Genomic DNA, 17,511 nt, shown 5'->3' on the forward strand with positions numbered 1-17,511 from the left:
AGTGAATGCCAAAATAAAACTAAAGTAAAGAAACAGTAGTTGATTTTTCACATGCAATTGATAGGTTTTGAGTAATGAGTAATGCTTACATTACACGTGTATGTACACCTATGGCACCTATGTGTACCACAGAGTTCGGGAAACTGAGAGGAATTCTGCTTAAAACCTGTGATCAGCTTAAAGTGCATTTTTCCCAGCCATTCTTGCAACTTTGTGTAATTCTAGACTTATTAGGCATACATGTATGGCAGACAGATGAAGATGTGTTGGATAGATCACAGCTTTAGCAGACTGAGCAAAATTTTCTCTCACCCCTCTTAGTGAGAGGAATATGTCTCTCTCAATCAGATGACTTCTCCATTCAGTTTTCTGCACGAAAACCATGTTTGACTCTTCCTACCGATCAGTTCATGTTATCATTCTTCATTGCAGTTGTGCACTATCTTGATTTTTTTCAGTTAGAGCTATCCCAGTTGTGTAAGCTGAGCACTTTTAAAATGTCTTTCTTGGACCATATTTCTTAACCCTACTATAGAGAAATAAACATGTGCTCTCTATTTAGAGTCATTCACAGCTGGTGTTAAAGACGCAAGGAGGCCCATCAGGCATGGCCGGGGTTGGCATACCCAGGTGTTTCCTTTTTTGTTGCTCTCATTAGCAGGGTTTAGCAGTACTTACCCTTCAAGGTCTCCTTACCAGATAGCACCTAAATCGGAAAGAAGCAGATAAACGTGGAGTGAGCTTTCATTCTAGACTATTAAAAACGCTAATGATCATCAGCACATTTTGATTAAAGAAACACATACTGGCTAAAACTTTGTGATGAGGTGAGGTTTTTACAGTCTGCAAATGTGAAGAGATGGTGGGTGCTCACACAGTAGTTGAACAAAGAGCATGAAAGGAAGAGCCAGAGAACCCTCAACAACAGAAAGGATTTAAGAGGTTTGTATTTTCCCAGTTTCTGATTGATAAGTATAAAAGAAACTTAGCTGTTCTTGCCTGTTTTTTGTTTTCTTGTTTTGATGACTACTAGACAATTTTTGATAGAGAGGAGCTATGGCCTATTTTTTGTCTTAGCTAATAAAAATGCTTACGGATTTTGGGCATTCTTAGAAGAGGATGTTTAATGTAAGATCATCATGAGCTGGTTAACTGGGGGAAAGGAGAGAGAAATAAACATAATATAATCTATTTGATCAGTGGCTTTTTAAAAATTATTTTCCTGGTAAGTGAATTACTACAGCTTTTTCTAGATGAAGTTCAAGTGATTTCAGCTGGTGCCTTGACTGTTGTAACCTTCAGAGGCATCTCTTATAAATCCAAACAAACAGTATATTCCAGTGTGGTTTAAGCTTTCTTATTTTGTCTTTAGGAAAGCAGAACTGCTGTATACCTGATGAAAGGAGGAAGGGAGTAGTTTTTTTAATGTCTCATGAGAAGAATATCTTGACAAAGAGATTTAAACTTTTAGGACCTGTACTTGTAACAGTATTTTGTGATTGTGTTGTGCTGTTTGAGAAACAGTACTGGAGATGTAGGATAGACGGAGAGGAAAAGGAGGTAGAAGATTTTGCAAGGCCCTATGAAATTTCTTTTCCTGGCTAGTTAACAAAGAATGCACCATGTAAATGTATTGTAATATGTAGTATAGCTACCTACCCTCATTTTAAGCAGTCATAAAATTAAAAAACATTGAGAAAATGTGTGTATGTATGAGTGGATTCAATACAAATGGTCCTCATACCTGACACAACTTTGTAGAATTGCAGGCTACTAAAGTCTGTGTTTGGAAGCAAGGATGAAGTTAGGTATTTATTTATTCTTCTTGACTTCTCTGCGAGAGACCTACTTACCTTGGTGTATGGAAGTTCACTATACTAGTTTATATTACACAGTCAGCCTGGGCTTTTCTGACCTGTAGTGAGCTTTGCTCAGGTAAACTCTTCTGGAATTCACTGTGGTAAATTATCAAGAAGATAGTTTATAAGCACATGATTTATGTCAGTAGAAGTTAATGGATATATACCACACCTTTGCAAACCCTTACCTTTAAGAATGTGAATAAACATATAGTTATCCAAGTATACGGGATAATCCTCACTGCTGTGCTAACTGGATTTTAAATAGCTCCAATATGTGTCAGGGAACTACTCTCCCTATATTACAAGATGCACAGCATAGACTTTGTGCCTTGGTTACATGGGGGGAGGATGATCAGCTGAACTTCTTGTGGCTGCTGGTGCACCTGTGCACAAGTCATTGCTCCAACCTTCTTTGTCACTACTGAGATGTTGGGACCATACAAGTGTTAGTGAAGAGGTGACTCTTTAGTGCAGGTTAAGTAAGAAACCTGTGTTTGAATTCTAGATTAAACAAAGCAATATACGTGTACCTGTTCAGTTTTGGTCTCTGTCAGCTGGTTGAATAGTTATATGGAAAACTTGTTATTTCAGGGCTGCTGTATGAAGTAAGATTGCGGGTTTGGGTTTTGGGTGTTTTGGGTTTTTTGTGGGGTTTGAAGGTGTTGCATCAACAGTTTATGTGTTTTGGGAGATGATCCCTGGTAGGGAGATTGATAGAAAACTAAATGTAATTTTGATCCCATAAGGCATGAACTGAATTAAGTGCTTTTTGGAGACAATACCACTTCAGTCTTCAGTGGTGACTTATTATTACCATTACTGTCAGTAGGTAGATGATATTTAACATGAAATGGGATGGAGAGGAGAATAAAAAAAAAAAAGTAAAACTCATGGGTTGAGATAACAGTTTAATAACTAAAGTAAAATAAAGTATAATACTAACAATAATAATAATAAAAATGATAATAATTGTAATGAAAAGGAATATAACAAAATAAAAAAAGAAACTAAACCCAAGAAAAGACAAGTGATGCACAATGCAATTGCTCACCACCTGCTGACCGATGCCCAAGCAGCGATCTACCCTTTCTGGCCAACTCCCCCCAGTTTATATACTGGGCATGACATTCCGTGGTGTGGAATATCCCTTTGGCTAGTTTGGGTCAGCTGCCCCGGCTCTGCTCCCTCCCAGCTTCTTGCCCACCTGCTTGCTGGCAGAGCATGGGAAACTGAAAAGTCCTTGGCTTAAGATAAGTGCTACTTAGCAACAACTAAAACATCAGTGCGTTATCAACATCATTCTCAGACTAAATCCAAAACACAGCACTGTACCAGCTACTAAGAAGAAAGTTAACTCTATCCCAGCCAAAGCCAGGACAGGTGAAATGCATAACAATCAACTCTAGCAATAAATAACTTGAAACGAAATATTTTTCAAGGAGTTTTGGAGGTCCTTGTCTATTTTAGAGTAATCATAGACGGCTATCGTTTGCCATGCATTGACTTTATTAATTTACTCTCCAAGACATAAGTTTCCAAGGCTAATTGCATCAGATGCCTTGCTGCAGTGAGCATCAAATAACCAACTATTATTAAAAGAGAAACAAAAACATGATAACATGAGTTTTCTTTTGTGCTTTTTCATGGAAAATATATTAGGTGATAAAGCAAAACGTATCAAGCAAAATCAGAGTGCATTTCAATCAGAGTTCTGTACGGCAGTAGCCTGGATGTTTATTTCTTTGTATGTGAACATGCTCATTTTGTTCATCTTGTATCTGGATTTTTCTGCTTCTGAGAATATCAGTGTATTATAGGATAGCCTACCTCTAACAGGTGGCTGTGGGCAGCAGGCGGCTGTGATCCCAGGTACTTCAAAGTCAGCAGGGTCTGGGTGAACCACTCACTGTTTTAATGTGCCACTCCGCTAGAAACATTCCTGGTTGAAACTTCTCATCTGACACCTTTTGGATCTACAGCACAGCCACTGCAGGATGGGAAATCAACTACAAAACTGCCTGTCTTCCCTCCATCACAGGACACCTTCTGTAGCCCTTCACTGGACATGGACATTTCAGGCTTCTGTTTTTAACTCTTTTGTGATCACTCAGGAAAACAAGGCAGAGAGATTTAACCGGGGATTTTTCCTAACCATAAAAACTTTTCTTTTAGAAGAGAGAACTTCAGATTTCTGAAAACAGGAATATTGAAGTACACCTTTCCTTTGTCTAGTTTATATTGGCACTTGAAGTCTTTTATTTTTTGCAAGTATTCCTTTTTTTAAGTGATCATTACTTTGCTCTTAATTAGAGCTCTTCTGCTGTTGTATACCCTGTGCCCGTGTGTTTTGGTCACTGTTTGTCATCATTCTTGTCTTATGTTCTTTATGATTCAATAGATAGTTAAGGCATGCTTCTGCTTTGCTGGGCCAGTACCAAGGCTGCAATCGGATATCTTCAATGAGTTTTCAGACACTGTTTCAAGTCAAACGGCTATTACAGTAGACTTGTCTGGAGTAAAATTATATGCATCTCAAAGATATGTCACAAACCGCAGTTGTGGATTGTGTAGACACATGCTGTTCTACCATATTCTGCTTGCAGAAGTTTTCCTGGTGTGAAACTTCCTCTACCTTTCAAAAGTTACCAAATGTATATCCACAGTTTATTGGTGCATAAGTAAAAGGACGAGAGAACACTTTTATTGGTGTGCATATTGTAGGCTTTCATTATCTGTTTAAGGTTATGTATATATGGTCTTTGCAGGCGGGTGTGGGATAGATGTAAGGGACTCTGCTGGTGCTCCAATATGTCTCAAATTCATGTAAATGTGCTTGCGTAGCTCAAACCTAGCACTGTGCTAATAAATCCTGCTGAGAGACACGGTATATTAGACCAGGCTTAATGATGTGCTAATACAGTTACCTGCTGAAAGGCTACACAGGCATGCATAAGTCACTCTCTCCCCCTGAACTTTTCTTTTAGCAGGGTTAGGACTCAGGTAATTCATAGGCAGAGAGTCTTGAGCCTTTCTGTTTTTTTGATAAGAACAGCCTACATAATCCATTTGACTCTCTGATGAATAGAGATGCTTGTACTCTGTGCTTCCATGGAGATAGGCACGGCTGGGGAGAGAGGATTTGCTCCTGTGTTTAGATGTGGTGAAGTTCCTGGCTGTCTTTTGATGCATAGTGTGAAACTGTTCAAGGTTGCTTAATTTCTATAACTCCCTGTGTCCATTTATAAACTTAAGGTACTTCCCAGAGAAGTGAAAAGGCTTAATTGTGAAAATGTGTTCTCTAGGGCAGTTTCTGTGTTCAAAATACAGCCTCATTCCTTGGATCTTATCCAGTCCTAGCTCTTTATCTTTGTCGGAAAACAAAGCAAAGAAACTACTAGTTGGATTAAAAGAGTGCATGCCCTTAACAGTAGCACGATATTTCACGCTGCTTCTGTACTTGGTCCTTGTCCCCGTCCCCCAGTGTGGAGTGACCAGAGCAGAGGCGCATCTTGCCCACTTCTCTGCTGCCCTCACAGATATCAGCAGGAGTTCATTTTATTCGAAGATAAAGGGGATAAAAACTAGTGTCTCACTACCCGGTTAGGTGATACTAGCAACAGGGGAATGGAATACTTTACTTCATCCGTGAAGATGTGTATAAGTGGATGAGCTGGGATTGCCAATCTGGATGCAGTTTCTAGGGTGAGGTATGGGGCTGGCATAGCAGGGGCCCATAAAGCAGCATGCTTTGCAAAAAATTTCCTGCTTTAAATGGAAAAAAACCCTAGGATATTTTTCATAGACCTGTACCGATTTGTCAGCTGTCTGTGGAGGTATCATGGTGTTGGTATGGATGGCTTAATATTTAAGCTCTTCTCCAAACAGTTAGTGCTCCTGAGGATCTAGGCATGGTCTATGGTTGCAGTTACTAAATCCAAGCCTAATTTGAGCAATTTATACCTGATTCCTAGGCTTGTCTCATCGCAGTAGAAATTTCTTTAGGAAACTCCTGATTTCTTGGTGTATATTTTTGTAGTCTATTGCAACATTACTGTGCTGTGGTATAATAACATATTCAAAATTGAGAGAACATAAAGTTCCTCAAATTACTAAATGAGGGAGACATGCACAGAGAAAACCGAACCCTCAGTAGAGGAAAGAGGGGGAAGAAAAACGTCAAAGGTTATTCTGGACATAACCAGTTAGTAAGATGTGCTGTCTAAATAGACCTGTTTCCACATTCTTGACTTTCTGTACTGCCCAATTTAGACTCCTAAGGCCAACCAAATGTCTGACTCTTGCTGAGCCTGAGAGGCCTTTAATAGCCTGACAGGTCTTCAGTCTGCACTAATTATCCACAGTTTGAAACCTGTATTAATTTTTACCTTTCTATTGTGTTTTTAGGCTGCCTGTTTGAGGATGACCTTTGCAAATCTTTTGAAATCTGTGTAAATGGTAAGTCTTCAATGTTTTGTTTGCTGACTACTCTGTCCTCTGCTGTGTAATTGCTATGTGGTCTATTCAATAAGCCAAATCTATATATGAATGAGAAGGAGAGGAAAGGGAAAAAAAAAAAAGTACCAGGTATGACTCTTCTGGTCAGCAGTTAGGGGAAATTTAATAGATTTAAAAAATACATAAATATTCTCTCAACCTTGAACAACGTCGTCTTATTTTATGAGAAACAGATAGTAATTAAATGAAACACACTGAAATATGCTAACATTTAATCTGTCTTAATACAGGGTGAAAATAACTGTTTTGTTATCTTCAGGTTGTTCATCTTTTTAGAGGATGATGATGAGTAATTATCAGTCTCCTTTACTTCAAGAGGCTGTTAGTTATTATAATAAGAAAGAAGGTCTCAAACGAAGACTACCATTGTTCTTGATTATACTGCTTCCTTTTTCTGCGATTTTACTGCAACTATGCAGAAGCAGCTTTATTCTGCTCTCCTTCACAATTTCTCTTCAGTAAGTCAAAAAAGCCAACACAAATGTGTGAATGAGTCTAATAGAATAGTAGGAAAGGCTTTTTCTGACAGTAGTCGAAGATTGTTAATGTGCTATACGAAATCATTTAAGTCCTGATGAAGGATGGACCACGTTTAAAGAGAGATCTCTTGAAGCAGTTACTATTGTAAAATACGTAGATCCATAATTAGGGATTTTTTTTTTAATTAAGTATTATATATGAAATTTCTCTTTGTGAATGTATGGCATAAAGAATTATTTTTGTTTTCCATCCAACACAGGAGCCAATAATATGGGTCTATTAATAGATAAACTTTATTAGTATCCTAATTTAGCAAACATTTAAGATGAAATGAGATTAAATTTCCAGTATTGTTGAATGTCAGACAAATGCACACAGGAGAGGGAATAAAAGACAGAAATATGGTTGAGGAGTTGGGAGGAATTAAAATAGGTAGAAGGTTAGGAACAGTGCATTTATTAACATCTCCAAAGGTAATTCTTGTGTAAAAGTGTCATTTGAAGTTGTTCCAATAATATGCAAAAATTCTGCATTGACAATTTCCATGATTGACACTAGGAAGTGTAGTGGCAGTTTTCTACAGTGGTGCATTTTGCTGACTACAGATGATATTCAGTGCCTAGCTGTAGTCTTCCCCAATGCATTTATGGGCTTTTATGATAGGCCACCTTTATATCTGGCAGACAGTGTATAATGGAGAATTTATGCAACAGATGATAGTAAAGAAATGTATGTACTTTAACTGATAGCAAAAAGTCTTCAATAGAGATGTTCCTCTAAAGGTTACTTCATAGCTTCTTGCTCTGTCTGTTTTCTTAATTGAAGATGTGGTTTCTAAAAACTCAACGTGACTTTCATTAACATGCAAAATTAAACTATGGAAATTGTATCTTTGAATTCAGAATGGCCCTCTTCTGTAGATCTACTCTTATTTTGGCATAACTGTAACTTAAAGAAAGGTCAGTAATGAATAAGCCAGTTGATCAATGCTATTTCCTAATGGCTGATCTTAATTAAAATACACGCAGGGATTCTGTCAATGTGTTTAAGGTCACTGCAAAATATTTCATTTTTTTGCCCTAACTGGGCAAATGTTGTCTAGAGTGGATTTTAAATGCTGTCCTTGATACAAGTAAAAATACACCATTCTTGAGCCAATTAACAGAATCTTTGGAAGACCATACTTTGAGGTACTAAAATACCATCAGAACTTACTTTTTAATATGTACCAGAAAAGAAAAGGGCTGCTTGCTTCTGAGCAGTCCTTCCCATTTTTCCTGTCCAAACTGCTTCTGGTTCAACTGTATCTCTGAAGTTCTTCAGAAATCCGGATATACTAAAATGCGAGTGCTTTGCTGGGTTGAAAGCTCAGGAACTTAAGTTTGTGGAGGTCACTATGCTCAGGAGTAGAGCTTACTTTGTGTATTGCAAGGTCATGGAAAGGTTTGCCTCCTTTGTTGTCACACAAGTGCATATTTCTGAAGTACAGTGTGAATGTGGGTAAGAAACAGCAGCTACTTTTGGGTAACATCTTTGAAGCATCTGTGATCTGCAGATCTGACTCTGACTCCTGCAGGAAGGCTGATAATTTTGATCTTTCTCTTGGCCTCCAGCGAAGGTAACTGAACTGACCGCATTTTCAAAAATGAAACTGGGTTTGCCTATTGAAGACATAAGTCACAGTGTTTGCTATCTCACGTCATGTTGTCAGCTGGAGACTTCAAGTACTTGTCATGGAGCAGACTTGTAAAAGGTTAACCAAAACACCAATAACTGAGCTGTTTCATAACTTTAAAAGAACACTCTTCTTTCCTTCTGATTTATTTTGAAGAAGAGATTAAACAACTAAAAGATTTTTGATAAGTGTTTATTTGTGTGAACAAAAAAGGGGTGTAAAAGAAATTTCTTTTATTGTTAAAAGCAATGTAATCCAGTTGTAAGATCTCATATAAACAGCATAACTGTATCAGTTGCATTGTTTACATCTGTGTAGGTCATATGCCATTTTCGTAGGGCAAAGAACCTGCTGTAATAATGATTGACTTTTCTGCCGCTTTCCCTCATCATATAAAGGTCTCTTGGCTTCAGTGATGGGTTCTTGCTTATGTTTGTTTAATAGCTCCAGCAGCATTCATGCAATATTAATTTATTTCCATAAACCTTTTATCAGTTTCCTGAGCTGTACTGACTCATCAAGTGGTTAAAAAGGAACATATTGTTTCATGTTTATTTTAATGGCATAAGGATAAGCCAGGCAAAAAGACCGAGTTAGTTTTCCTGGAGTCTTCCTTTGCAAAGCTAGAACTTTGCGGGGTAAAGTGGCTTAGGTATCATTTATTTCACTTCTGGTACATCATTACCTCTATTTTACAGTTGGAGGAAATGATATTTTCAGCCATCTAAAATATTTGATGCTTGAAAGCTTGCAGCTAAAAAACTTGATATGAAAGGTGGATATGCTTATGAGCTGCAGACACTAATAGAAAATAATCTGGCATGCGATAAGCTTGGAAATGCTTGCTCCCCAATAAGTGCTGATAAGCTGCTACAGATGCCAAAGGAAGCAAATAACACCACCTTAATTAAACAAGATATATAGAAGGGAAAAGACTAACATAAGGAATAGGATTTGAAAAGAGGGTATGTGTAGTGACACAGCTGTGGGTAAAGAGGATATGGCATTCACACGTTCACATACGTTTTGCTGTCTGGGTTAGAAGTTTAAGCAAATGAGTTTGCCCATGTGTGTATTTTTATTTTCTTAACTGTTATGCCTAGAATGTGTTTGTATGAAAAGGAAAGAAAAGGAAGCATCAAGAAGGAATTTTCAGACAATCTGAGACAGAGATCCTTCACTTATCCTTGAACACTCCTTGTACTTATATATTAAACCTAGTACATTTGGGTAAGTGAGAATATGTCATGTTCTATTTTGCATTTTAAGTGATAGGTAAAGCAGTTCATGTAAAACATCAGCTCACATAGCTTCCTCGTTGGAAGGTTTAAACAAACTGCCTCCTGAAAGCAGCAAAGCAAAGACTAGTTCTTATCCTTTATTATGAAATCACGCTATTGAATTCTGGTAGTGCCACTGGGAAAGACACCATGTGGTATAGATAAAAGCATTCATTTCAAAATAACCATCCCTTATTGTCCTCATTCATCCTTTTATTAAACTGTTTGAACTGCTCATTTAGAAGGATGGCATTCTTTCCTTTAGGTTTAATCTCCAGATATTTTGCTTCAGAAAGAAGCTTTGTGCTGTGTTTTATCCATGCGTGGATACCATGATATCTTTGCTCCTTATCAACAGAGCCTTTATAAATCAGGGCAGTTTTATTTATGAAAGATGTTGTGCCTGCAAGCCTCCTTCCTGCATGAAATCATAACAGGGTTCATGCAGACAAGATCAGATTGTAGAAAACAGCTCTGTGAGGCCAAACAAAAAAGTTAATTAAATACAGTCGTTGGCGCAGTGTGCATCATTAAGTCAAGCCTCACTGACAACCACTAAACTTCTCTTAGGAAGACATGGTCTAACGTCTGCAGTAGTGTTTGAAGATGCTGTGCTTCTGAAAGGCTGTATAAAGAGCTATGCACAGCTGAATCAATATTGCTTTATGTATGCAAGCTGCACTTGTTAGGAGAGACTTAGGTTAGCACGGTGTGTCAAAGGCGCCCAAGCATTGCAGTACAAAGTCATGAGCCTTTCCAAGTTTGGATGTCTCCAGACAGTTCAGAATATTAATGTACTTTCTTCCTCGGCTACAGAGCTCCTTGAACATTTGGAATATAAGTGATTGCGTGTGCTGGTGATGAGCCATAAATGGTAAACATGTGCTACAGATGATAAGGGAGAGGAGTCAGGATCCCTGAAATGGTTTCTTGCACTTAATGTGTTATGCTTTGAGGTTTTCCAGATCATTGCCTAGTAGGATGGAATTACAGAGGGAGATGCACCTCAGCATTGTTTAGCTAACAGATGTCTGCAGCTACATCTGCGTTTGCAAGGCACTGCTCTTACAAAAGCTATTGAATTTTTGTTAAATGACACTATAAATCTGTGCCTAAGCTTTCTGAAGCTTTCAGTAAACATCAGCGCTTGTTATAACTAAATTCAGACTTCTGAGGAGTAATGCGAAGTGGTACCTCTACATACTGTTGCTTTATTGTGTGTACAGAGAAATTCTGTTCTTTCCAAGGATGTGGGAATTCTTTACAAATAACTGAAGTCCTAATACCACCCTATGAGGTAAACCTGATGTTGTCATTTCTAACCTGAATTCTGAGGTAAATGGGAATACATGTATGTTTGGAGTAAAAACCCAACCAATTATTTAAATATAAAGGTTTACTTTCAATGGTTCTTCCATACCAGTTCAAGGAGATCATGGGATTTTTTTGTCAGAGACTTAATTTTTTTAAATATGCTTTGAACAAGTATGTCAGAAGAATGTCAGAATCGAGAGTGATACTCAAGGAGTAAAATTTAAAATCTATCATTGTATCATGGTATTCTGAAAACCCACGTCTTCAGAAGTATTTACACACTTTATTCAACTGAAATCAAGGGTGAGTTAACACCTAAATATTCCTGAGAATCTGTGGTTATGAGGATGATGCCTTAGTTATTAGGAATATTTTACATTTCTTAAAGAGTTCATATACACCTTTTGAAATAATTCTGTGGCAATAAACACCAAGATTAAAATTTGCTCACTTTTCCCCCATATTTGTTCTCCATTAGGTTATGTGACAGAGTCATGTAATAGGAGCAAGTAAATGATATGGAGTTTGTTTGAGAGGAAGACTCCGGTTTCCCATTAGCCTGCGTACTCCCTCATGTTAGCTCTCGCTTCCCCTTGTCTTATGAAGCTCTAAAGACACCTGTATTAATGACAGTGTCAGAGCTCCTCAGGATTAATGAGCGGAAGAGATGTTGCAACACAACTTCTGTTGTGAATGGTGATAACACAACGAAAGGGAGCAGGAGATGGTGACTGGAGGAATTTGAGGGTTTCTCAGCTCTACTCCACCCCACCCCACCATGCTGCTGCTTTGCAAATAAATTGTACCAGCTCAGTTTCTAAACTAGGGGGGCCTGGTTTGCTACTGAGTATACACAGTGCTCGCTAACAGGAACACTTTCAACATTGATGCTGCAAGTTTCTGAGATATTTGAAGTAAAAACACTGCGAAAAAATAACATTTTAGTTTTACCATGAGGTTAAAAATGCCAGTGCAGTGATGACTTCATCTGCCTTACCTTGCAATAGAGTGTGGTGCTTTTTTTCTCTTTGAAGAAAAGGCCCATCTGTCTTCCAAACTATCTATTTGTGTCTTGTGTTTGTCTCAGCGTGATGTTAAAATAGCTACGTGTGTGATAGTGAGGTAGAAGTGTCTAGCACAACTGGGATTAAAACTGGAGTAGTGATCAAAGGTGAAGTAGTGATCACAACCTTCTCATTAGGAAAAGATGCTTAGCATGATAATGCAACTATGGTTATCCACCATCCCAGCTGTCACTAAAAACTTTATTGTGGGTTTTTTTGTGGAGAATCTCAAGTTGTAGCTCCTGCAGGGCACAAAACCATCACTCAGACTTCACTGACAGCCTGCTGTTCAGCACCAAGTGAGAGGCAAGTATGTACAACCATAAATCTACCACCAGCCATAGGTAATCCTTTATATTCTTGTGTCCTGTGCTAGTAAATAAGTCTGGGAGCTGCTGAGTGTTGCACAGCATTATTTCATGTGGACAGACCTCCTTTTTCTTACAGCTCAGGTAAGAATGCTGCTGTGTTGTCATATGGAAGCTTTCATTTCTATCTTAGTGTTGTGACTTGTGGTAGTGTATTTTCTTGCTCCAAATACCAGCATTGGGTTTCACAGAACCAGGGCAAGCACTGCAAGTAAAATTGCTTAACCAGTGTATGAGTGATTTTGGGGGGGATTTTGGTGTTTGATTCAAGAAGTTTGGTTAAAAGACTCCACCTCCCCACCTGTAGGTTGGGCAGGGAGGCGTGGGAGGGGCCTAGATCATTGGAGAGTAAACTTAATTATCTAGTATCTCTCTTTTAACCAAATTATGTATTTGCGGTGATGAGGTGTACGTCTCCAAAATCTAATGTAATGATCTGATACTAAGTAGGATTGAAGTTCTGGAATTTTTGGATTTGCTTTTCTTTCTTTTTTTTTTTAAAGTATTCGGTATTTCTCCATTGAATATTGGAGTTGATATGAAGTCTTCACTTCTACAAGATGTGTGTGTGCTTTTATTAGAAAAAACAACCAAATCCTATTTGTCTGCTGCTTTTTGGAACTTGTACTAGGCAGGATACATACAATTTAGGGTAACTTTGAAAACGTATGTTACACTAGCATATTAAATGTTTCACGGAAATAAATTTGTGTATTTGAGATACTGTCTGTATCATGTATCTTATTAGTGTGTGGTGGACCCCTTTGTTAACTCTTTTTGGGTAAGCGATGTAGCAGCTGTTGACACATTTGTTGGACATGTTCAGAGATGTTCCCTATTTCATTATTTTATTACACTCAAAAAAAAAAAAAAGTAATTGTAACATTTGGGAGACCATGGAAAAGTACAGCCCGTTTGAAAAAAGACATTAGGGAGTCTCAGTAAAATTTGTGCCTGATGAATCATGAAACATAAGAGCCTGAAAAGGACAGCATGGTCTGTAGAGAAGAAGAGAACACCAAGGGATAATGTTCTGGCAATGAGTTGGAAAGAAAATGAATCCTAGTTTGGAGTGACACTGCAGCAGTGTGCCTCTGCTGAAAATCCATCATACTTTCTCCCCTTCTTGTGTCAAGGGGCATTCAGGAGTGTTATGGTTTACTTCATGATTAAGATGTTTGGGTTGTGGCTTTTGAAAAAATAGAATAATAGGCAGGGTTTTTTTTTTTAAAAAAAAACAACGAAAAACCTGCATGAACATATTTATGAACAAAGAATAGTAATAAAAATTGTCAAAACAAAGGAGACGTGAAATTTGTGAGTTGGCAGTGACAGCTACACAGCCATATTGCAATTATTGGGCAACTCCAGATTTGAATGAGATATAAATTTCTTTGTATGGTGTTAAAAGGATATCTTCTACTTAGCATGTTGATTAGTTATGAATGTGTAATTCCAAAAATGAAGTGCATAACTTTGGATCTACTTGCTTATTTTGGGCTTCACCTAATCTCTGTTAGATGTGAAACTGTGATATTTGCCTTTGTCCCTCTGAATATCAGTAAGTAAATATTGCCTCAGTGCAGCAGTGGTTAACTGGGTCAATCAGATTAATTTATGGTTTGCAGGGGGGAATGTTGTGGTCCTGGCTAAGTAACTTCTCAAAGAATGAGAGAACTGAGTAGCAAAACCTTATGACTTGGATCACCTGAAAGCATATCTGCCTCAGCAGAGCAAAACGCTGATTACAGTTTCTGCAAGACATAGTGATTTTTTTTTGTCTGAAGATAGCTTGTATGTGAAAATATATTCAATAATAATTAACATCAATGACGTCATGTTAAGAAGCTAAGGAGGAGGGAGTTACTTTGTAGTAATCTAAATATGAGATGCAAGTTCATATGCACATGAAAAACATAAATATATATAGGAAAATAACTTTAAATGACTGTGTTCTGAACAGATGAACTAAACAGATACAAGATTTGCTTTTCTTTTTTTATTTTTAAATGAAGAATGTAGAAGTTTTGTTGTGTACAAATAGTTGTGTGCGCAAGTTAGGTACCTACTACTGAAAGTCCTTAATTTGGACTGGATTGGGTCCAAAGTAGAACATTTATCCAAAGAGAGCTATAAAATATATACCTTCTCTTTATTCTGAAGCTTAGAATAAATGCTCTGTAATAAAGAATGGTGAGAGGCTTTTTTGTTCTATGTCCTCATTTAATAAGTAAGAACAATCTGAAAGTGAACTAATCATAGTACTGTTGGCTAACAGGTAAAGACCTGTTAATGAAAAGTCATTCTCCATTATAAGCCATTTGAAGCCTTTAATTTGAACAGAGTTTTCTTTGATGCCCTACAACCTCCATGGCAACAGCAACAAAAGTTGCTCTAGAGGTAGACAGAACAATGAATATATTTTATGGTCCCAAACTATTTAATGTAATTTTGTCCCTTACTTAAATAGCTTTGGCTGCTGCTCTGCATAAGTTGAGAAATATTTGGTCGCTTTTGCTTCTGTGTCAGCGTCTTCCTCTATTGGCCCTAAGGTAGGATCAGTGTGATTTAAGAAGGTTGCTAACAGCCGTGGATGTTAAGGGAGAGGAAGGGAATACAACATTTATTGTTTGGACTCTAAACTCTTCAAGGAAAGGTGTCTGTCAAAGGAAAATGTTTTTAATGTAATGCAGCAAACATTTGTGTTAATATTGAATTTGCAATATTATGATAAAGTCGAAAATATGCACCTAACTTATTCTATTTAATCTTAGCCCTTTTAAGATTGTATTTAGTCTTTCAACTGCATTATCTCACTGACTCTTTCAGATATTAGACTATATCATCACAGTTTTTTCCTGGAAGTAACAGGACAGGTATGATTGTGAACAGTTGCACACTATGCAATTTTTCAATGGCAAGAATGTCTTTTGTTAGCTTTCTTTACTTGTTACTGAGCTGTAATTGATTCTTTCTCTACGGTGAACTCTATAATAGATGAGAAAGAAGTGTATAATCCAACCAGAGACTTTATAATGTGCTGGTGGGGGAAAAAAAATTGAGGGTGGAGTTGAAAACTAATGAGACCTTCCTTCAGATTTTTTCTTTGTCCGGTAGTCCCCTCTCCTGACTCTCTCTACATCATGCTGCTGTACGTCTATTCCTGTGAAATTCAGATAAAAAAGTATTAGGGATAGATTGACAATTAGACGGGTGGACATGTGGATAGTATGATTGCCAATAGTTTCATAGTTTATTGGACACTTATAGAAGACAACCTGCAATACCCAATCACAGTAGAAGCAGTTTAAATGGATTGTGGATTTCCAAAATTAAATCAGTTTGTTTCCTTTGGAGGTGGAGTGGTTTTTCAGGGTGGTGGTGTTTTGTTTTTAAATTTTAATTCATTTTCTAGCTTTAAGTAATAAACTTGACTGCTTCCTGTGTTTATTGTGACTTAAAAAAAACCCTCAAACACTTCCAAATTGTAATAGTCTCCTGTTAGTCTTCTGATTTCATCTCTCTTTCTAGGATGTTGTTTCATTTTCCTTCAATGGTTAACTTCCAAGTTTGAGATGTAAAGATTTACTAGACTTCTACAATAATTAAGAGTTCCTACTTTACTGACAGCCTGCCTTCATTTTAATGGAATTTTGCTGATGGCTTATGCCGGCTAATTTAATGGAACAAACTGTTCGTTCACTGAGAGTAGCTATTAGAAAAGTTTCCTCTTGAATTTGTACCTATAATTTTGGTTGCTTACATGTGTTTGGCGAATGATTGTGTTCTAAATATTTGATTCTTAAATGAGGTAATCTCTCTCTTTGTTTTTTAACTCTTCCACTTATTTTTTACTTAGTTAAAAAATTTCTGTCAATAATGGTTGGATAAAAATGGACCAATATGTTCAACATAACATAAGATAATGTCATGCTGATACACAGTTAAGAAATAGCAGTCCTATTCCATGTCTCAAATTCTTTTTATTCACTTCAATTTTGTTATGGTAAATTTAACTTTAGATGCCAAAGTTCCACGCAACGTTTTTGTGAAAAATGTTTGAAATTGAGTCTAATACTAAGGTTTCCTTTTCTTTTAGTAAATGTTTTAAATAGGGTCACTGCATTTGCCTTGAAAGCCCAAGAGGTAGTCTTTCTGCTCCTCCAGTTAGAGCTCACCCATACAGACACCTGAGTCAGAAATTATTATAACTCAAGAAATGGAAACCTCTGAAAGAAGTTTGGGCAGACAAGAATCCCTGTTTCAGCACTGTTTCACTGGAGGGTGGAGAGCTTAGTGGCAAAGGGTTGATGGACATCTTTAACATTGCACTACAAATTATAAATCCATGTTCACTAAAAAGGTAATCAGCCAGTTCGTGCCCATTTCACATCTCTAGATCTAATGCATTGCCAATCAGACGTCATGCCTTCTTGCTGGGCTTTATTTCAAATTGTCTAAAAAGATTTATACTAGCCCCAAAAAGTTGGGTTTTTTTCCTAAGGAATTAGGTCACTGGGTAAAATTTTGTTATTTCATCAAATATTACCCTCACAAATGATGCAAAAAAAAAATTTACAGGTTTCAATGTATTTTGTTGGCATGGTAATTGAAAATAAGTTATGATCAGAATAGAGGTTAACAGCATATTTTAGAATGGAAGACAGTTGCAGCTTCAAAAAGGTTATTCCGCCTCAAAAATCTGTAGAAAGAATCAGTCTACCACAAAGTATCCTTTTTCTATCCCTGGGCATCTCTTGGCCAACACACATTACATGAAAGTCTAAGTTCTGGAGATGCCATGCTGTGCTGGTTTTGGCTGGGGTAGAGTTAATTTTCTTCATAGTAACTAGTATGGGGCTATGTTTTGGATTTGTGCTGGAAACAGTGGTGATAATTCAGGGATGTTTTAGTTATTGCTGAGCAGTGCTTGCACAGCATCAAGGTCTTTTC

At 37.3% G+C, this 17,511-nt stretch overlaps 1 protein-coding gene across 1 annotated transcript in view; it reads left to right on the forward strand.

Moving 5' to 3' along the window:
• Window positions 1-5,277: 5,277 nt before the first annotated feature.
• Window positions 5,278-17,511, forward strand: part of PTPRN2 (protein tyrosine phosphatase receptor type N2) — a 599,582-nt gene continuing 587,348 nt past the window's right edge. Inside the window, exons 1-2 of the mRNA XM_050890935.1 lie at window positions 5,278-5,461; window positions 6,267-6,317. Coding sequence (XP_050746892.1) covers window positions 5,278-5,461; window positions 6,267-6,317 — 235 coding nt within the window. The remainder of the gene's footprint in view (window positions 5,462-6,266; window positions 6,318-17,511) is intronic.

Source organism: Gymnogyps californianus, chromosome 2 (genome assembly GCF_018139145.2).
Source record: "Gymnogyps californianus isolate 813 chromosome 2, ASM1813914v2, whole genome shotgun sequence".
In the NCBI taxonomy this organism is placed as follows: Eukaryota; Metazoa; Chordata; class Aves; order Accipitriformes; family Cathartidae; genus Gymnogyps; species Gymnogyps californianus.